The 21,775-nt window shown below is 39.4% G+C and overlaps 1 protein-coding gene across 2 annotated transcripts; it reads left to right on the top strand.

Moving 5' to 3' along the window:
* Positions 1–1,137: 1,137 nt before the first annotated feature.
* On the top strand, positions 1,138–20,890 carry ache (acetylcholinesterase). Of its 2 annotated transcripts, none has more exons than XM_022678357.2 (5): positions 1,138–1,387; positions 13,524–14,985; positions 15,147–15,339; positions 15,775–15,953; positions 17,116–20,890. In XM_022678357.2, the coding sequence occupies exons 2-5, from the start codon at positions 13,587–13,589 to the stop codon at positions 17,235–17,237; spliced, it is 1,893 nt and encodes a 630-aa protein (XP_022534078.2). In that variant the 5' UTR covers positions 1,138–1,387; positions 13,524–13,586; the 3' UTR covers positions 17,238–20,890. The 2 variants fall into 2 exon arrangements, with proteins under 2 accessions (XP_022534078.2, XP_022534079.2); XM_022678358.2 differs by having other exon boundaries at positions 1,138–1,392.
* The last annotated feature ends 885 nt before the right edge of the window (positions 20,891–21,775 follow it).

The following is a 21,775-nucleotide window of genomic DNA, read 5'->3' as shown; positions in this document are numbered from 1 at the left end:
CTAGCCTACCAATATGACTATCTTTGAAAATAGTATAATTATTGCTGATCATGCTAGTAAATCAGATAGTCCATCAAACTGAACTTCTGTAAAATCTGTAAAACAGAATATAAGAATATATTTTAACTACCCTAATAGCAAAGAACACTGAATACATGGTTTTTTTTTTGCATTACATCTTTTAATGCTGATGATGAAAAAATGCCTTATATGCATTGGTTAGTCTAGGAATTATGACATTGAATCAACATTCATTTAAATGTTTTGAATGGTCGGGGCTTTGTCTTATTTGAACCTCTAATTTACATATTCTTATTTACAGTGATGGCTGGTATCAGCTTTTTTATGGGTTAACTTTAAAACCCTGTAAAAGAAAAAAAAGTACCAGAAATCCCCTGGTCATGTGCTTATACTAATTTAAAAAAAAAAAAGTTTGATTAGTAATCTTTCCCTAAATCCAATTTGCCCTTGTGGCCTGGTTAAAGGGTTCTTTAGATTGGTGGAAATGCCTTTGATATTAAATATTTATTAAATGTTTTTATTTATATAAATGTTGAGTCAAATAACTTTATTGTAATGTTTTGAATGGTCAGGGCTTTTCTATAATAAAAAAATAATAAAAATAATAATTAAATAAATAATGTAATTACTTTTCTAATAAATAATGGTATTTTAAATTGGTATTATTATTAAATTGGTAATTTTATTATTATTATTATTATTTTATAGAGTATAAAAAACGAAATATATATGTTTAATGTGACTAAACAAACAGTATTATGTTGATAAAAAATATGTTGATATTAAGTGTAAGATGTGATTGCACTAATAAATCAACTCTGTATTAAATGCATTAGAGATGAAAATTAAAGTTGATTGAACGAAGATTTTTTTTGTCTGGGTCTGTAGTATGCTTCTTTCTGTGCAACCTTAACTGAACAGAGGTAAAGAATATATGACAAAATCCCATTAGCTAGTGTATCATGTGTAAGCCTACAGCAGTGTTTAGTATAGTGTTTGGTGGGGCTCGCGCACACGCTCCTCTCAGTCTCGGTGGTGGTGGTTGATCTCGCGATATTTACTCGGTTTTCCTTTTTTTCCTCCACACTGTGCGCTATTTATTAGCTGCAGTCTCCCCCTATCGACACAGCGGAGCAGTACTACTCCTAGCCCGTATCCGCGAGGGGCGAGATCAAGCGCTCGGATCTGACAGCAGCGCAGACAGCGCTTCAGTCCCCCCCCGCTCCGCCACACAGGCCGCCCCGCTCCGCACGGCCGCAGCTCCGGCTCCCCTCACTGAAGGACGCGGAGAGGAGGAGGGCAGAGCCCGGGAAAGGAGAGCTGAGGAGCCGCCAGTCTGAGCCGGCTCGTCCGCGGGAGTCGCCAGGTACGGTCAGTGATTTCACTCCCAGATTTACAGATTCTCTTTCTGTACTACTTTACTGTGGGGAGGAGCGCGTTTTTCCAATCCAGTGAAAAAAGTAAACAGCGTGAAAAGAGAAGTGTTGTGTGTGTGTTAGTGTGAGGCGCGTGCTCACACGTACAGACACACACACACACACACACATATACAGAGAGACTGTCTGTCGCATGTGTTTGTTGGTGTTTGTTGGAGCACATCTGCCTGAATTTCCCAGCCGTGTGTTTGTGTTCACCGCGATGGAGCTCCATTTTGAAAATGCTGGTGTTTTTTGTTTTTTAATTGAAGAAACGTTAAATTAGATAAAGTGGACATTATTCCTTAATATTTATAATCATAATAATAATTATTATATTTTGTATAATTATTATAATCATTATTATTATTACATTTAAGTTATTATTATTATCATCATTGTTGTTTTAATTAATCGCAACTGTAAATAATAATACCGTGCGCTGGGACTTTCTGCAGTCCGGGTAGTGCTGTTTGCTGTGTTGCATAATTAAATCTCTCAGTGTGGGTCGTGGCGTGATGAGCAGCCCTGCGCGCGCCGCCGTTCAGCCCTTCAGCCAACCTGTGCGCTGCTGCTGCTGCTGCTGCTACTCTTAGAGGAAAAGCAGCGCCTCTAAAAATAAAAGCCCCCCGGTCTGGTGGGTGATGGATGCGCGCGCTCTGGCTGATTTCATTATGTGGCGCGGCGGGATGGATGGATGGACGGACGGCTGGAGGTGGATGTGCAGGAGGAATGGAGAAAAAAAATAAATAGACAGACAGTGGGGGCGACGCACGCGCACTCGCGGCCACGGCCACCCTAAAATGAAGTGTTGTTTACCTCCAGCACCTGTCTGTCTCACATCCTCTCCGACCCATTTGGTCCTCAACCGCTTAATTAAAACCCGCACAAGCTGCCTGAGCTAATTAGCTAGGCTAGGCAGTCCCGTAACGACCCCACTCAACACTCCGGCTGCGTCCCAAACACTGCGTACTAAACATTAACACTATAAGATACAGATATTTATAGGGTAGATACTATTTTTAATGACGCGGATTTGGCAGGTTAATACACTAAATATTAATGTACTAACCCGTTTTGTAGAAACAGGATGTTCTCTAGCAGTGTTATTTTTTAATGTATTTTATTTGATACATTTATTTATGTCCTTCCATTTTTTTCCTTAAGGAGAATAGTATATCCTATATTATATCATAGATTTTTATTTTTGTATAAGTTACTAATACTGCAATAATTGTTCTAGACCTGATTAGCTCCTCCCTTCCCTTACTCAGAACCAGAAACTACTGGTTCTGAGTATGCATCTAATTTCACACTCTAACTAAAGCGCTGCCACTCTTATCAGGAGATCGCCGATTCGAATCCTGTTCATGTAGCTTGCCATCAGCTACAAAGCCCTAAAGAGCACAGTTGGCCTTGCTCCCTCTGGGTGGGTAGATGACGCTCTCTCCTCTCATCACGTCTGTGAGCTGACGTATCTAAACCGATTCGCTGCGCTTCCCTCTGAGCGCGCTGGCTACTCTACAAAGCGTTATCAGCAGCAGTTTGAAAAGAGGCGGTGGCTGACTTTATATGTGTCGGTGGCATGTACTAGTCTTTACCATCCTGGTGTTGGGCCATCGCTAGTGATAGGGTAAGTCCTAACGTGTGGGTTGGGTAATTGGCCGTGTAAATTAGGAGAAAATGGAATAAAAATTAGAAATAAAATTATATAAAAAACTTTTTTACTCTATATAATCCATACTACAAACTAAATATTCAAAAACAAGAATTTTACATTACATTGCATTTAGCGGACTCTCATATCCAAAGCAATTTACCAATAATGATATACCTTAAGCAAAAGAGGGCAGAAAGTCAAGTCAAAAACCTTTTTAGGCAGGGTGTAAAGGAGGCCAAAGAAAAATAGTGGGATAGAGGAGGAAAGTAGGGAAAGCAGAAAAAGATGTTAGAAGTAGTTAGTTTCTTAGAGGTGTTAGGAGAGTAGGTGCTCTTTGAAGAGCTCTGTCTTCTGGACTTTCTTAAAGATAGCAAAGGATGCTCCTGTTCTGGTAGTGGAAGGTAGTTTGTTCCACTATTGTGGAACTTGGTAGGAGAACAGTCTGGATTGCTTTGTGTGAATGTTTGGCAAAAATAGGTGACGTTTGCTGAAGAAGCACAGCGTCTGGGAGGTAATGTAGCCTTCAGACGTGAGTGCATTTAGTAGAGCGCGTTGTCTGTCATCACCTTGTAGGCAGTTGTAAGAGCTTTGAATTTAATATAAGCAACAACCAGTATTAGTGAGCATTCTTCCCTCTGCATATCCAGAAAAGTGTCCAGCCACAAACTTAAAGGAAAGAAATACACGACATCCCTTAATTCCCACCACCACCTTCCTCACCACCTCCCTCAATAACCAACTTGCACATTATGCAATTCAGTTAACATTAGCTAGTAGGGCTGGGGCGACGCATCGACATAATCGACGTCATCGATTACAAAAATACATCGATTTGCATGACGTGCGTCGGCGCGTCGTAAACATGGCGGCGCCTGTGGAGAGCATTAGAGGTTAGATCGGGCCCAAAAATTCCAACTGGCTGTTTTCGGGCTGTTTTAATGAGCGAAATATGATCAGAATTATGTTAATTAACACGGTAACATAGAAGCATAGAACTATTATTTAATTAAAATGATTTTTAAGAACAGCTAAACACAGTTCTGCAAGTCAAACGCGGAGGAGTTCACGTGCGAGAGAGAGAGAGAGAGAGAGAGAGAGAGAGAGAGATTTGCTTGTTCTACTCACAGGTGAAGGTTCTCTTTGATCTCCTCGTGCTCATATTCTAGTCCCATTCATAATTCTGCAGCTCCCTCAGTGTTTTCTGCCGTATTTTGCGGCTAGCGCGAGCGCTTACAACTGACACCGCGGACCGCGAGGTGCCGCCGCGTTTGTGCCGAATCCGACTCTCTGCTGAATCTGACTCCCGCTTCGCGGACAGAATCGGCACAACACCCCCGCTGTAGAACTGCGGTAGTGAAAACAGCGCTTATAAATAAATTAGTTTAGTTTCACTTTCAGTTTTCGTTATTTTTTTTTAAATAAAAATATAATTAAAAAAACAGACGCCTACATCTCGGACTATTTTCTGGAGCCCGGGTCATGTCGGGTTCGGGCAGAGAATCTAAGCTCTAGAGAGCTTGGACTCCGGAGAGCAATCTCCAGCTACAAAAAAAACGCCAGCGGGCATCTAAAGTTTGGGAGCATTTCACGCAAAAGGGCAACAATGTGGTCCTCTGCCATACGTGCAAAAGGAGCACTTGAAGCGCAAACATCCAGGAGCACTATGTCAACAGGGTCACACAGTAAGTTACCGTTTACATCAGGGTCTCCGCGGGTGTCCTTAAAAAGACTTAAGGCTGTCTACCAAAGGTTTTAAACCTGCCACAGGCAGAAATTATACATTTTTGGTTTATATTTGTGCATGGCATTTCGCAGTTTCCAGAAACAGTAGCATTATTCATAAGTTCAGGTGTTTAGCTAAGCTAGCTGCCTTAAGTTATTTTAGCTAGCGCCGTCGGCGCTGCGGTGTCACACCGTTTTCTGTCACCGTCGGAATTTTGTGACCAGTGCTCACGGTTATGAGCGTTCATTGGCAAAACGGAAGCTTTCTATACCTACACCTTACCCTCAGCCCTAAACTGAACCGTTTTGGCCAGTCGGGGTAAACATTAGAAACGAACACGTTTCGAATCGGCCAGTGCACCGGTCTGCTGAGAACTACTTGCCAGTGGTCACAAAATCTAGCGGTCACAGAAAACAGTGCAACACACGGTTGTGGTGTATGGGAGCTTATCCATTTTTAGCGTTATAGATCTAAACAACGTGCTGTACATGTAAGTGATTATAAGTGTGGGGTTTGGTTTAGTAGGCTTGTGTTGTTGTTGTTGTTGTTATTATATATAAATATAGTAATTTATCGTTTGCTTTAAAACGTAAAATAATTATTTAAATATGTTTCTCAATGAATAGATTAGTCGACTAATCGAAAAAAATAATCGTTAGAATAATCGTTTAAAAAATAATCGTTAGGGACAGCCCTATTAGCTAGTTCATTACTTTTAAATGTAGGCATGTTTAAGTGGTTAAGATGTAAACAGTCAGTCAGAGGGGTTCAGTGTAAAATGCTTCATTGTAAAAGAACTTTCTGCCCTAGAGTTGTTCACACTGTTTCTACTCCTCTGTGGTAACGTTAGGTAACATTGCCTCTAGGCCATAAAACACAGAGCATTTCAACATTGTGACAGTGTTGTGGGCACCAAAACAACAGGTTGTCACAACATAACTGTGTTAGCTGGGTATTTACATCATTACTACAGTGTCTCAAAAAAGTAATGGTTTATTGTGGAAAAAGTGCTGCCTCAGATTTCTTCACAGTGGTCCCAGCAAAAACATAACATTGTTACAATCTACAGTACTTAGTGTAAGCCTGTGCAAATGTTACACTCTTTGTGTCTTATCAGCAATGTCACAACCCTATCATTAGGTAACATTGTCTCCTGATCAAATAACCTGGCCCTTGTGAGCGCCAAAACAATAGGTTGTCACAAAATAATTGTGTTTGCTGGGTTCTTACAACAGAGCTACAATGTCTCAAAAGACAAATTATTTGTTAGATATAATTTATTCACAGCGGTCCCGGCAAAACCGTAACATTCTCACAACATTATGTACTTTCTGACAACCTTTCTACATTGTTGTCCAAAGGTTACACTATTCATGTTTTTTTCCCACACCTCATCACCAGGTAACATTTCCTCTTGGTCATTTGAGCAATTCAACATTGTAACAGTGTTGTGAGCACAAAAAATTATGACATTGCTTCAATGTTGTCCCAACGCCATTAGGTAACTGACATTTAAATCATCTTCCTTCATCTGTTTCTGATAAAAAGAACACATCACATATTTGAAAAGAAAGAGCATTTAAACGTTGCACCAAACAATATGTCATTGCAACATTATCATTTGTTGGGGTTTTATAATGTTGATACAATATTTGAAAACTTATAACAACGGCATCATAAACTCATAATAATTTAGCAATATTGTGACTACTTATTGGAAAATTAGCAAATTTCCAAACACATTTTCTTTGGATACAATTACACCCATATGATGCCCTAATTCTTTCTTTAACAAGATTTTTTTACTAATTCACATTGTCAGTCTTCTGGAATGTCTCAAAGTTTTTGGAGGAATTACAGCTTAATTCATGCTGCTTAAGCCCTGTCTTTGTCTTTCTGACAGAATATCAAACAAAATTTGTGGAAATGTTTTTTAAATATCATGATATATTATTTTACCACCCAGCTTCAGGTAAAAGTAGTAAAAGGTTGTGAATTTGATGAGCTATATTTTTTAAATTATTATTTCTTTTTTATATGCAGTTTACACATGTTTTGATATTGACATGGTCCCAACTCGGAAAGTCAGGGCTTCTGAGTTTCCCCCACTCATAAATATAAATGTGTGGTAGGGTTTGTGTGCACTCATCTCGTAAATGCAATATTTCTGGCATGACATCAGGCAACAGACATGGTATTTTTAAGCACCTACCTAGAATGTTTTTTAAAGTTATTAAGTGCTTCGGACATTTAGTTACTGTCTTGTGTGTTGCATACTTTTTGACTGGACAAGGTTTTTCAGAAAGGCACTTTTTTTACTGTGAATGGCTTTATTTATTTCGATACAATTTGACTATGGAAAATAGTTGGTAGAAATTTCTTATTAAAAGTCATTTTCCACTTACTGAAGTTAATTATAGGCATCCAACTGCTCCAGACAACAACAATTACTGCTAACATTCTGTTCTATATTCTATTCAGTCAGTCAGAGCAAAGGCCCAACACTTAAAATATCGCAGTTGTTATTATGATAATAATAGCTCTCCACTGTACAGTTAGCTTCGTGACAGTCCGGCCGTTTTGAGCGCAGGCCTGTTTAGTGCTGCTGAGATGGAAAACTGGAGCGATTTCTGTGGCTGTCTGTACTTGTCAGTCATAGTCCATTGTTGGGGGCTGGTGGTGGCGGGAAGAAGGAGGGGGGGGTGCTACGATCAAATGGTGGCCTGGTAAAGCTCATCCTGCACATGCTGTAAGTACTTAGGACCTATTACACTTCACTGAAATCAGGTTCAGCACTGTGTTTTTTTTGGTTAGGAAAGACCAACCAACAAAACATCTTACATAAAACACCATCATTCAAAATAAATAGACCAGAGTATGTATAGGAGCACATTCTACAGTTTTCCAACAATCAAATACAATCAAACAATCAAGGCTTAACACTTCTATATCCTTATTTTGTCTTAATGACATCAAAACACATTATAAACACAGTTACCCAGAAATTCTAAGATGTTCAAAGAGATTAAAAAGGAAGAAACATCCTGAAAGAGGCACGGAGGAGCGAAACAGTAAGAGTAGGAGAGTATCAGGACTATGAGAGAGTGTAGGCACAGATAACACTGACAGTGTATGCAGATAGGAAGAGGATGCAGCGGTCAGTGTGGGCTCTTAATTGCCATGGCAACTGCACTCTACTGCACACTGTAAATCACCCTGCTGAACATCGAAACCAACAGTGGTGAAGAAATGAATTTCACAAAAATGACTTTAGGGTTTTTCTTTATAAATCAACGGTTGTTCAGATCAGCAATTTCAGATGACACAGTGATTTTTGAGACGTGGAAATAAGTTTATAGGATTTACAGAAAGTGTGCAATAATTCTTTAAACAAAATTAGGCAGGTGCATAAATTTGGGCACCCCAACAGAAAAATTGCATCAATATTTAGTAGATCCTACTTTTGCAGAAATATCAGCCTCTAAACGCTTTCTATAGCTTTCAATGAGAATCTGGCTTCTTGAAGGTATTTTGGATCATTCTTCTTTACACAACATCTTAAGTGCAGTCAGGTTTGAAGGTTTTTGAGCATTAACAGTCCGCTTAAAATCACACCATAGATTTTCAAAACTATTCAGGTCTGGGGACTGAGATGTTCATTCCAGAACATTGTACTTGTTCCTCTGCATAAATCCCTTAGTAGATTTTGAGCAGTGTTTAGGGCCGTTGTCTTGTTAAAGTATCCAGCCCCAGCACAACTTCCACTTTGTTGCTGATTCTTGAACATTGTTCTCAAGAATCTGCTGATATTTACTAAAATCCATGTGACCCTCAACTTTAACAAGATTCCCAGTACCTGCACTGACCATACAGCCCCACAGCATGATAAACCACCACCAGATTTTACTGTGGGTAGCAATTGTGATTGACTTGGAATGTTGTGTTCTTTTCCCGCCATGCATACCGCTCTCCAAATAACTCATTTTTAGTTTCATCAGTCCACAGCACCTTATTCCAAAATGAAGCTGGCTTGTTCAAATGTGCTTTAGCATACCTCAAGCAACTCTGTTTGTGGCGTGTGCACAGAAAAGTCTTCTACTGCATTACTCTCCCATAGAGCCTCTCCTTGTGCAAAGTGCGCTGAATAGCTGAATGATGCACAGTGACGCCATCTGCAGCAAGATAATGTTTTAGGTCTTTATAGCTGGTCTTTGGTTTGACTACGACTGTTTTCACCATCCTTCTCCTTTGCTTATCTGAGATTTTTCTTGGCCTGCCACTAGAACTAGAAAATAGAACTGTGCCTGTGGTCTTCGATAACCTCAAATAACAGACAGCTGAAATCTCTGAGATAGCTTTTTGTATCCTTCCCTTAAACTATAATGACAATCTTTGTTTTTTTTTAGGTCATTTGAGAGATGTTTTGAGGCTCCCATGTTGCCACTCTTCAGAGAAGATGCAAAGAGGAAAATTGGATATAATTGGATTCACCTGTGTATGTAGATCAGGGGTCAATAAGCTTACCAAACAAATGCTGTTTTCCAATAATTAGTGCTAAAAATGTTTAAATCAATAAAACGACAAGGGTTAAGGGGAAAAGTTAATGTTTTATAAAATTAAAATAGCAATATAGTTGTTGGGTTTAAACACAACACAAAGTGAACTTCTGCCTGATACATATTTTTGCCTGCAAATTTTTTTATTGATCGATACATTATTGCAAAGCATAATGTTGCCATACATCGATATATCAACAAAAAATATTATTCTGGGTTAGTGATGCACAATTTATAATATTCAGTATACAATTATAGCCCTTCATTGCAATGTGTGCATGTATAATATTGATACTGCAAGATGTGCAATGTCATGTAGGATAAATAAATTATTTATGTCATGCAAGAACTTGCTTGTACAAATACAAGTATTTGAGTATTTCTGCCTCTTTTTTACTCCAATCTTAGAGGTACAGGGGCATTATTAATAACATAACATGGTAAATTATTGATTTCTTTTTTTATTTTATTGAATATGAATTATTGATTTCATATATCGGGCAGCCCTAGACTGGGTTACAGTGTCATAATTAAGATAAGAAGGGCAATAGTCCAAAAAATGAATAATGGGTGCCTCATAAGAAAATGACCTTCATTCTTAATAAGGAAGTAATTGTCATTTGCTTGTTTACTGACTGTTGCTTTAAGTAATGTATAAAGTTTGTTGTTACTTTTGCTTCCCACTAATTATAAGTGTAACAAAGTAGCGTAAATATGGATACAATTGGCTCAATACAGGCTATGGACTAGAGTCTGATTGCCATGCAAGTTAACAAAAAGTCATATTGGAGCATTTCCGTTGGTCCATACATTCCATTACTAAAAAAATACCAGATATGATAAAAACAAAAACAGTTTTACATGACGCAACACAGGGAAGGTATAAGGAACATTGAGAGTAAGGAAAACAGTCCAGTCTACAGTGTAGGGTCTTCACGATGTGCAGTGAGAGGCAGAGTTGGGAGGGGGTTTGAGAGAGAAAGGTGTGGATAAGGATATGACAGTGCGCATGACGACATGTAATCCCAAGCTGAAAGTGAATCCCCCTGTGAACTTCATACGCGGATTCCAGGATCTAATTTGAGGCCGAGCAGCCTCACCCCCATGTCTATCCCCCACGCTCGTACCCTCCCTTAGCCCTGTTTCCGGCACGCAGCTGTTCTTTCGGATATTAATAACTCCATTGAGACACACTGATGGACACCCTGCATCCCAGTCCCTGGGGCACCACCACAATCCCTGTGGTTTACTGTAGATTCAATTTCAAACCAGCCCAGGAAGTGGATCTTCAGAAAGTGTGTTAGATTATTTTAAGAGTTAAGGGTTGATTAACCTTCTGCAAAGCCTGCAAAGCAAAACGACTAAATCTGGTGAATCTGTGAGGTTAATGTAGGGGACTGGAGTGTGTGTTAGTGTGTGGTGTTACTGTGCGTTGAAGGGTGGGGTGGGGGTGTAAGATTTTGTGTGGTTTTCCTCGTGTTACATTTCCAGAGACAGGCGCTTTGGCTGTGTCCCACTCTTACAGTATATTACTGTCTCACTCATTTTACATTTATGGCAGCTGGCTGACCCTCTCATCTAGAGCAACTTACATCTAAATCATGTGAGATGTGAGGGTGTGCCTGTGTAGTGTTGTGAGTGTTGCCCTAGTAGTCTTAATACAGCAATATGTGAGAAAAGCAAAGGTGAGAACTGGAAAATGAATGTAAAAGAATCAAGTAATTTAACTTAGCAGAGAATTTTTATAACATTATTTAGAATTATACTCCAACAACAAAGTGTATATTGTATTAAAGTTACATTATGCCATTCATCAAAACCATATAGCATGCTGAAATGATTTATTAATCTTTAGAAATACTTCCACATGTGTGAAGTGATATACAGATGAGAACTGAAAAGACTATTGAAGGACACAGTTACCCTTAGTGGAACATACCTTAACCAATGTATAAAGTCCAGTGGCACAATCAGTTGAGTCAAATTCAGTTTAGTTAAATTCAACACCTACTGTAATAAAACAGAAACTATTTTAGAAAGGATTAAGCAATGCTACATAGTTTTCATGAGCTGCTTCACCAAAGTTATATAGTGCAGTTAGTGGTGTAGTGCAGATCAGACTAGCAACAAGAAAGACACTATTACACAGTGATTTTGAAACTGCTATTTTAAGATACATATGCTACTTAATGAACCTGAGTCTGCCTTGCACAAAACTACACCAACTGTTAATCCGACTCTCTGCTCTTACAGGATTAATCCTTAGTATGAATATTTTTATATTTTAAAAGTAAGTTAATAATACATTAGTGTATTTTATTATACAGATAAATACACTGCTGGCTTATCTATTTATTATCCTGCTGTGCAAAAAAGAAGTTAGAGACAGAGGAAAACACATGGTCAGATGCATACTACACAGAGTGATGTGTTCAAAATAACAAAAAAAAAAAAGAATAGCAAACCTAATAGTGATTTTATTCACTCTTTCGTCTGCTTAGTGATCTAGCCTGGGGGCGGTTCTTTGCAACACCAGGCCTCCTTTGAAGAGGAGCAGGTAGGAAAAAATAGAATAGGTAGTAAAAATGTTATTACTGTGACACTAATGTTCCCCCCCTAAACAGTGTGCAGGCTTATGAATATCCTCATATATATCTTACCATTACGCCTGCTCTCTTTATTGGTTTATGTACATGATGTATAACACAGAGGTTTTATCATATTGAGTGTTTATCATAAGTTACTAGACTTCAAACTTTGCAGATTTTCCTCAGCTTCATCTACTGGTATGTTTTTGGTGGAAGAAACTAAGCCTGTAATGTTTCACGGATAATCCTATGAAGTTTATAGTAGCGCATACTATCTCAGAACCCCTCACAGGCAAAGGGGGTTAAGGAACAGAAATAGCCCCCTTCCCACACAGCTGCAGTCGAAGTCATGCACCATCTTCCAAACCATGCCTCCAGAACTAATCTGGTCAGCATGGCAACCACACAACACGTAAAACGAAAACAACAAGCTCACAGGTGTGTGTGGGTGTTAAGACTCAGAACGGCCCAACATTATTCAGCATACACAAGCACTGTAGTGTGGGTTGTCGCCATTATACCGGTCAGGACTTTCCACTCCTTATCATCTTTTAGAAGTCTTAGTAAGAGGCTTTGTAAATGTGGAACTTTTAAAATGGATTCGGTCTTATATTTTACATCTTTTTTTAAGCATTTGTTAAAATATATCTTATGATATGCTATGAGTTTTTTTTTTACCAATAGTTTTGTGTTTTCTTTTTAAAACTCCCTTTTTGTGACCAAGTATAATGGTTGGGCTTTGGAAGTTGAGCAATATGGCAGTATTTTATCATATTGTGATCTCATCTTGAGTTATCTTGGATTTCATAGATGTCCTGTTATATGGATGAACGGCAGCACATTTTAAATGGAAATGAATTTTCCACTACTAATGCATTTTGTCACCATGTAAAAATGTGATGATGAATATTATGAATATTGAATATCGTGAAAATCGTGATACAATACTTTACCCATATCTCCCAGTCCTACATTCAGACCACTTTCAAAATATTACCTTGGTTTTCACTATTTTCCGGTACATCTGGTACAATTTTAACTTATGTCCATGTTGACAACTGAGTACCTCGAGGTCGGTGGCTTCAATAAAGCAAATATAAGGTTTTTTAGGTTCTTGGTTTTTAGTTTTTTACTTAGGAATGCATGTTGGTCATGTTTCCATCCCTGGCTTCAACTGTTTTAGTGTTAAATAAACACTGTGAGTGCTAACGTTTGACACTCACAGTGTTAAATTAACACTAAACCATTCTGCAACATGTGCTTGAAAACAGATGTTGCAAGTGATGGAAACGTGTTAATAATCAGTTGATTTTACACTGTAGCAGTAGCATTATTTACACTGGCCAAAGTCATAGGATAGCAGTAGGTAAATTGTTAATTTAATTTAACCACCAATTAGTGTACACCAGCATAGCACCACTTAGTGAGGTCCATCCTTATCAAATATAAATAGACAGAATGTGTGCATTTACCAGTTAATTTGCCTACGGCATGTCTTAAATACCAAGTATGACTTTCATATTTCTGTATTTTAAATCAGTGATCTCTTTTCTTCTACAGATTCTGAGCTGAGCCTGCAAAAACCTCCGAGCATCATAATCCAATCCCTAAGACGAAGACAACATGGAGCTTTCAAATGTCTTCCTTCTCCCCATTATTCTCATTGTGTTCTTTGTCGACTGTTGTGCTGCCCAGAGTGACGCTGAGCTTACAGTAACAACCAGATTAGGCCGTGTCCATGGTAAGCGCTTGCCTGTTCCTGAACGAGGCCATGTGATTGCCTTCCTGGGTATCCCATTTGCCGAACCTCCAGTGGGAAGAAGGCGTTTTAAGCCAGCAGAGCCCAAAAAGCCCTGGAATGATGTGTTTGAAGCCAAAGAATACCCCAATGCTTGCTACCAGTTTGTGGACACTTCATATCCCGGCTTTCCTGGCACTGAAATGTGGAATCCCAACAGAAATATGAGTGAGGACTGCCTTTACCTAAATGTCTGGGTTCCTTCTTCCCCTCGGCCACATAACCTCACCGTTATGGTCTGGATATATGGCGGAGGCTTCTACAGTGGCTCCTCCTCCCTGGACGTCTATGACGGTCGCTATCTAGCTCATTCTGAGAAGGTGGTGGTGGTCTCAATGAACTATAGGGTGGGTGCTTTTGGATTCCTCACCTTTAACGGCTCCTCTGATGCTCCAGGGAATGTGGGTCTGCTGGACCAAAGATTGGCACTCCAGTGGGTTCAAGACAACATTCAGTTCTTTGGAGGCAACCCCAGACAAGTGACTATTTTTGGGGAAAGTGCAGGCGGAGCCTCGGTTGGTATGCATCTTTTGTCGCCAGAGAGTCGTCCAAAATTTACCCGTGCCATCTTGCAAAGTGGTGTGCCAAATTGCCCATGGGCCACAGTTACCTTTGACGAGGCTCGTAGGAGAGCCACCAAGCTGGCCACGCTGGTAGGCTGCCCTGACGGAAATGACACCGAGCTGATCGCCTGCCTAAGGAACAGGGATCCATTGGAGCTCATTGAGCATGAGTGGCAGGTACTTCCGTACAGCAGCCTGTTCCGCTTTTCCTTTGTGCCCGTTGTGGATGGCGTGGTCCTCCCTGATAGTCCCGAAGCCATGCTTAATGCAGGCAACTTTAAAGATACTCAAATCCTTTTGGGTGTGAACCAGAATGAAGGGTCCTATTTCTTGATTTATGGTGCACCAGGTTTCAGCAAGGACAATGAAAGCCTGATCTCAAGGGAGGACTTCCTGGAAGGCGTGAAGATGAGTGTTCCTCACGCAAACGAGATTGGATTGGAGGCAGTTGTCCTTCAGTACACAGACTGGATGGATGAAGACAACCCCCTGAAGAACCGTGAGGCCATGGATGACATTGTGGGAGACCACAATGTGATCTGCCCTCTGCAGCAATTTGCAAAAGCCTATGCCCAGCACGGCGCACAAAACGCCCACGCAGGAGCAATGAACCAAGGAAATCTAGGCTATGGCAACTCAGCTGGTAACAGTGGCAATTCAGGTGAGATGATGAAGGACAGAATAGTTTGAGCTTGTCTTATTGTAAATTCTCCTTTCACACTATTAGATTTTTTTTAGAAGATAGGCAATACATCTACAGATTTGACCCCTGCATTTCACAAAAACCTGATTCTAACCAAACAAAACAATTTCGGTTCTCAGGTTCGATATATCTCTACCTGTTTGATCATCGAGCTTCTAATCTGGCCTGGCCTGAGTGGATGGGTGTGATCCATGGCTATGAGATTGAGTTTGTATTTGGTCTGCCTTTGGAGAAGAAGCTCGGCTACACAGTAGAAGAGGAGAAACTCAGCAAACGCATGATGAAATACTGGGCTAACTTTGCACGGACTGGGTAAGAGAGAGACGGGGGCTGTGTTCTCACTGTAGGCAAATCAGATGTGTTGATTAAATCAGATCTGATGAGATGACAGTCCACATTGTTGTTTGCAAGTGATCAAGTGAGAATTGCATTCCCGAACATCACAAATGTATGTGCATGAGTGAATGTGGTTAAGAGGTTGGTGTAAGTAACTTAACTTTTGTCGCTCTTCTTGGACCCCAAGAAGACATGATAAAATCCAAATGTAATCCGTAAATAAGATTTATTGTGGTGTCTGGTTGTCCAGATTATCAAAAATCAACCTGAACACAATTAAAATAGGTAAACAAAACTGAATTTGGCAGTATAAACATGGACTAAGGTGTATGGTTAAGAAAAATCAGTCGCTAAATGTGGGTGTATACACGAAATGAAGTGTGTTTTTTTCCCTTCTGTTTTCCTTTGCAGGAACCCCAATATTAACACTGATGGCTCTATTGACACCCGGAAACGGTGGCCTCTCTTCACAGCTAACGAACAGAAGCATGTGTCCCTGAACACAGAGCCAATAAAGATTATCAAAGGCCTGAAAACGCAGTTCTGTGCCCTTTGGAACCGATTTCTGCCTAGATTACTCAACATTACTGGTAACAACAATTTATTAATGTTACTGAAACTGCTCATTTATATATATATATATATATATATATATATATCATTAATTTTTCTATTATACTTTAACTATTTGAGAACTATTTATAATCTTATCCTCAGTGTCCTGCATTATTAAACTGGGACAAAATCTCTGCATCATATCATGTTAATACTCATGTTAAGGGCCACAGATGAAGGTATACTGGGCAAGGATGGTAATTTGAGAGCAAAACCGATAACTGAGGATATGCTGAATGTTCTGAAAAGAACATGGCGTCAAATTTCAGAGATGTATTATTAATGCGTAATGCTGTATAATCAAAGAAGGCCTAGTTACTGTAAATTAACAGGATGGGATCATGCAAAAACCTGAGCTGGGATCTTTGTCTTTTACTAGTTGCCTCCTCTTGCTATGCTGAACTAACTTAATTTATGTATTATTAAATTTCAATTTAAATGTGTAGTTGTAGTATTAAATGTGTGAGGTAATTATGGACAGAGTAGTAAACTGCTTAAGATCCTTGGGGAACATACAGTACTAACTGTAAAGTAAATAAGTCATTTGACTCTGTGAGGAAATGCCTTGTCATTGGATGTGTATCTCAAAACTAAACAAAGTCCTTGTGCCAACTGGCGTAATTATACTGGATGTGAAGCAGAACATAAAGCAGCTAGTGCCCTGTTTTCCAAAGGGTTGAAGCTGTCTGCCTGCAATGACCCAAACTCGTAAACTGTGAATCCCCCAGAGATGGTCTTTGCTCTGATGAATGGGTGGAGCTTGAGCAAGCTGTTGCTGTTGAGTAATTTGTTTAATGGATGACTTGGGCTTGTGTTTACATCTGAAATCCATCTGCACAGATCCTCTTGTTCGCAGTTCTTCTTCTTTTTTGTTCTTTTAGATTAACTTGGCGGTTCCTTTTATGACTTTTAAGAAATTTAGCTAGATAAATATTTCCTTATTTAGAATCATAATAATAAAAAAATATCTATTCATTTAGAGTAGAGTAGTAGCTACTAAATAGCATTTTAAAATCATTGGTGCATCACTCACTTAGCTTACTTAGAAAATATATTTGTATTTTTTTCTTATTGAGGTTTTTATATAAAAAAGAATAAATTAAATACGTGCTGTTTGTCTCCCTTTTTTTTACCCAGATAACATTGACGATGCTGAGCAGCAGTGGAAGGCTGAGTTCCATCGCTGGAGCTCCTACATGATGCACTGGAAGAGCCAGTTCGATCACTACAGCAAGCAAGAGCGCTGTACAGACCTCTAAACAGACGTACAGAAAGTGTAAGAGAGAGAGAAAGAATGCAAGGGAATGAAAACGAGAGGAAGAGCGATGACCATATTACTCCATAGTCTCTAGAGTTCCCTGGGTTACAGTAGATGATTCTTTGAACGGTGCCTAAGATTGGATTCGTGAATATTACAGCTAAATGCACTGTGAAGTGTCTTGTCCTTCACCTGTAAAACCAAGGCTATGTGTGTCATTTAATATTGTATCACCTTTTATTTGTTGTAAAGAGTTATTAAGAGTTGAAAAAAAGAGATTATTGCGGTAAGAGATTATAGAGTGTTGTGGTCATCATAAAGGAAGAAGGAGAGAAAATGCTGAAGGTGCGATATTACCTCTGATAACTAGCGAGTGTGTGTGTGTGTGTATGAGAGAGAGAGTTTGTATGCGTGTGCATCAGTACAACTGATGCTTGGAAACCCTCATTCACTCTGGTCCTCAGGATCCCACATTTCCCTTTTTTACTTAAGGATTTCCTTTGATCTGTTCTAGTCGGCTGCTTAACTTATGATGGCTGCTTGACCATTGGCGTGTTTATCAGTGCGTTTCTTCTGTGTCTATCTTCCCCACCGTCGTTCGGTCTTGCTATATGCTTCAATACTCTATCATTACGTGCAGTCACCTGCTGTCTGCTGTGGGTCCAACTCAACTCTTTGATATCACATATAGGAATCATGAGCCATTTCAGTCTGTGGTCTGTGTCTGTGTGTGTGTGTGTGTGTGTGTGTGTGTATGTGTTGGCTATATACTGCACCAGAGAGTGTTTGTTGTGGTGTGCAACTGTGCGAGTGAGTGCGTGTGTGACTTGTGATTTCAATGTACTTTCGCCAGTATGTAGACATGTCTTCATCTTGATTGCTGTACACATTGCATGAACATTGGTGCTCACAGCATGATCCTCCACTAGTTCTGTGTGTTTGTGAGCGTGTGCTAGGTTCCACAAGTGACTGTTGGGAGTGTGTGTGTTTGCAGGAGCTTACATACACCCCTATTTGGCACCTAAAGGGTCAGTATTCACCTACATGTATTGTCTATATGTAGCACACCACTCGTGAATGTCACCTCTACGTTCATTATACTCGCCCGGGCATTTTGTGTGCGCGCGTATGCATGTATGACTGAGTGTGTGTGTGTGTGTCTCTGTGTGTGTGTGTGTACGTCCTAAAAAGAAAAGAGCTGCGTGAATACTGTGTGATGTCTGTGTGCCAAAGAGTCAATACCCCCCCTCCCTCAGTGGGAAAGAATTTTCATTACGGTAATGGAAGGAGCGTAATTTAGTTAGTGCTTGTTTGAAATGACAGCCTGCTGTGTCAGCCATCTTAACTCCAGCCCCACCATCAGTCACTTGATGCAGTGGGTGGATGATGAAGGAAAACAGAGAGAGTGTTCTGGAGGAAGTGTTCAGAGAAGGGAAGACAAATTCACAGGAGCCACCACTGCACTCTTAAAAGAACCAAAATGAAAGGTGCCAAAACATGTTGCCGTAAAATCAATACCATAGAAATAAACCACTATTGCTTTCCCAAAGGACCTTAAAGTTAAATGATTAACCAATGAAAGGTCCTTCTGAAATATAAATGTGGCATTTCCTGGCGACGCTGCAGATAATCATTTTTTGGCACTTTCATTTAAAAGAGTTTGTTCTGTATTTATTACATTTCAGCATGTCTGTTTTTTTTGTTGTATTTTTGTTGCATGCTTACATCATTTAACAGATCTAGAGCTCTTTCAAACCACATGCACTCTTAAAAGTAAAGATGCTACCAAGAATTATTTGAGCAGTGGGATAGAAGAATCCTTTTTATGGCTCTTACAAGAACCATTTTGGTAAAATGTTCCAAATGTTCCTTCTTTTAAAAGGTTTACATTTTAAGTTTACTTGAATATTTTTGTATAAATAGGTTTTATGGGACTCTCTCTGATCCCATTGTGATGCTGGCCAGCACAGGCATCTTTTGGCCAACATATCAGTGCTGGGGAGCCGCCGCTTTCCTGTTAGCTTACTTGCATGGCTGACTTGAATCAGAGGAGGCATGCCCTTGTCCTCACTCTCCTAGTGTTGGGAGCATTCTATAAAGAGGGTATGTGTATTGGCTTAGCTAAAAATGGAGAGAAAATTAAGTAACTAAAAAAAGGGTCTTCTATGAGAATCGCTCAGCAAACCCAGTTTAGCATCTTTATTTTTAAAAGTGTACTACCATCAAATTAGTACACCACCGCTGGTAGTATACGAATTGAGACAGCCTAAATCTCTACATTGTGTACATTGTTTTAGTTTGCTGAAATCAGGATACGTGTTTTAATTATTGTGTACTGTATTTATTACTGTATTTCAGGACAGCTTTTAAACATATATTATTATGATTTTTGTGATCATTTGAATGTATCTATTTTTTTTCTCCATTATATAAGCTTTCTTTTCTGTCTGTCTGTTTATTCTGTTTATACATTATAAAGTGTGTGGTTGTTTGCATTTATCTCTATAAGTCACACCACTGATTTACCCACAAATTATTTATTTATGTATACTATACTTTGGTTAACACTGTGGAAGGGATGTGTGGAAGGTCATGCTGTGCTGTGATTGGACAGCGGTTCCTCCCAGGAGCATTGCGGTTGGCTGTCATCAGACATGAAACCTCGATATGCTTGGATTAGTGTACTTTTACTTTTAAACAATGTAATCACACATGAAAAAAGGAATAGCAGAAAAGTACTGTCTTAAATTATTTAGGTAGAAATATTTGAGTAGAAGAGATAAGTGAAGTAACTGCATGTGTCTACAGTGTGGCTGTGCGCGCGTTTCTCTGTGAGTTTGATTGAATGACAGCTGCTCTTGCCCCCTTTGCTCAAGGAGAGGGCGTCCTTATCTCCTCCGTCCAATGAAAACTCCTGTGCATGCCCTAGAGCTCCTCCTCCCCTCTGTATTCTGTACTAAAAAAAATGACTGTTATCCCTTGTAACAATATGCCAGTGCTGATGTATATTAAAATAAATAACAGATTTATATGAAGTATATTAAATTAAAACAGTATTAATGGCCCTGAGATTGATGTTAGCAATAAGAGGACATTACATGCAATGGAATATGTTTGATAATCGAATGTGTCAGTGTTTAATTAATGAGAAAAGAGTGATTGGAAATGAAGATAATGGTGAAGATTACATTGAGGATGATGTTGTTGGGAATTGTCACTGATTACACATATCTGGACAAAGCAATAGAGGGTGTTTTTATTGGTAGTATTTCTGTCAGTGACTTAATATTAGAAATGACCTACACAACTGTTGTGATTAATGCAGCCTCCTTTTTCACCACCACTAATTGGTATCCAGTGTAGGCCTCCTGCCAAAAAATGTGTGGTCTTGTAGACCTAAGGGAACATTTATCCTCAGAGAAATATGTATGATTCTATTCCCCCTCAAAATTGGCAGGTATTTTGATGGGTTGTCCATTTGTTTGTGCCATCACTATTCATGTTATTCTTTTCGGTCCAGATATTGCTCACTGTGCCAAAATTGTGTGGTGACAGCACTGTGCGACTCCTCTGCATGGTATGTTTCTGCCCTCTCAGGGCACTGTATCTGAAGTCCTCCAACAAAACCTCATTAAACAGACTGACTTAAACGGAGTCATGAGCCTTTGTGTCTTTTTTACTTACGGCATTAAAATCAAGGTATCAAAATGAAGAGTTTTAGAGTGATGGCATTATGAAATGACCACTTCCATCCACCCATATCAACTCTAATCAAATGAATTTGTGCAAAAGGTAACATAGACATGGAAGCACCCTGAAAAACTGACATTCATCAGCTCCAATGTCCTTTCATCATCTTGTTCCTGATCAGGATCACAGTGGGTGCAGAGTCTACCCAGAAGCATTGGGAGCAAAGCAGGAAAATTCCTGGATTAGGTGCTGGATTCTTGCAGGGTACCACACACCACCATTTTGAAAGAAAAAGAAATGCATTTGGATTCATAAACAATTGTTAACTGATTGGCCATTTAATAAATGAACTAATGACTCAAGTCTAATTCCTTACTCTAATTAAAGAACTTAACTTGTGCCACACATTCAGGTTAATAACCTTTTGTAAAGCTTTAAATTGCAGGTATAGAAATCTGACAAAACAAAAGAAATTTTAGTATGATAAAAAAAATCTGAAAATCCGAAGAACACATCTTAAAGGAATCTTACAATTTATTGTTGCCTACTTTTGGATTTCACACTGTTGCACAGTGCACTAATGAGCCTGTATAAGTCCTTTATATGTTTCTCACAAGGAAGCTTGAACTGCATGCTCATGACAAGATAACGTAAATTATGTGATTTCAAGTGAGGTCTAATAGTGGGTGCCTAAAGGATGGAAACACTTAATATCTGAAGCTGTCCAGGCTTTTAATTTTCACAGTCCACAGATTAATGTGTGTGTGTGCTGGACATACATTCTATAGGGCATTACTGCACACAGTGGACAGTGCAGTGGGTGTTAACGATTGTGACTGACAGCATCCG

This window comes from Astyanax mexicanus, chromosome 8 (assembly GCF_023375975.1).
Source record: "Astyanax mexicanus isolate ESR-SI-001 chromosome 8, AstMex3_surface, whole genome shotgun sequence".
Classification (NCBI taxonomy): domain Eukaryota; kingdom Metazoa; phylum Chordata; class Actinopteri; order Characiformes; family Acestrorhamphidae; genus Astyanax; species Astyanax mexicanus.
The sequence above is the reverse complement of the archived record's forward strand: the minus strand, read 5'-3'. Positions and strand labels throughout refer to the sequence as shown.

Coding starts and splice junctions, on each gene's coding strand:
- ache (XM_022678357.2), top strand. CDS start 13,587: ATGGAGCTTTCAAATGTCTTCCTTCTCCCCATTATTCTCATTGTGTTC. Junction 14,986..15,146: donor TGGTAACAGTGGCAATTCAG/GTGAGATGATGA, acceptor TTCGGTTCTCAG/GTTCGATATATCTCTACCTG. Junction 15,340..15,774: donor GCTAACTTTGCACGGACTGG/GTAAGAGAGAGA, acceptor TTTCCTTTGCAG/GAACCCCAATATTAACACTG.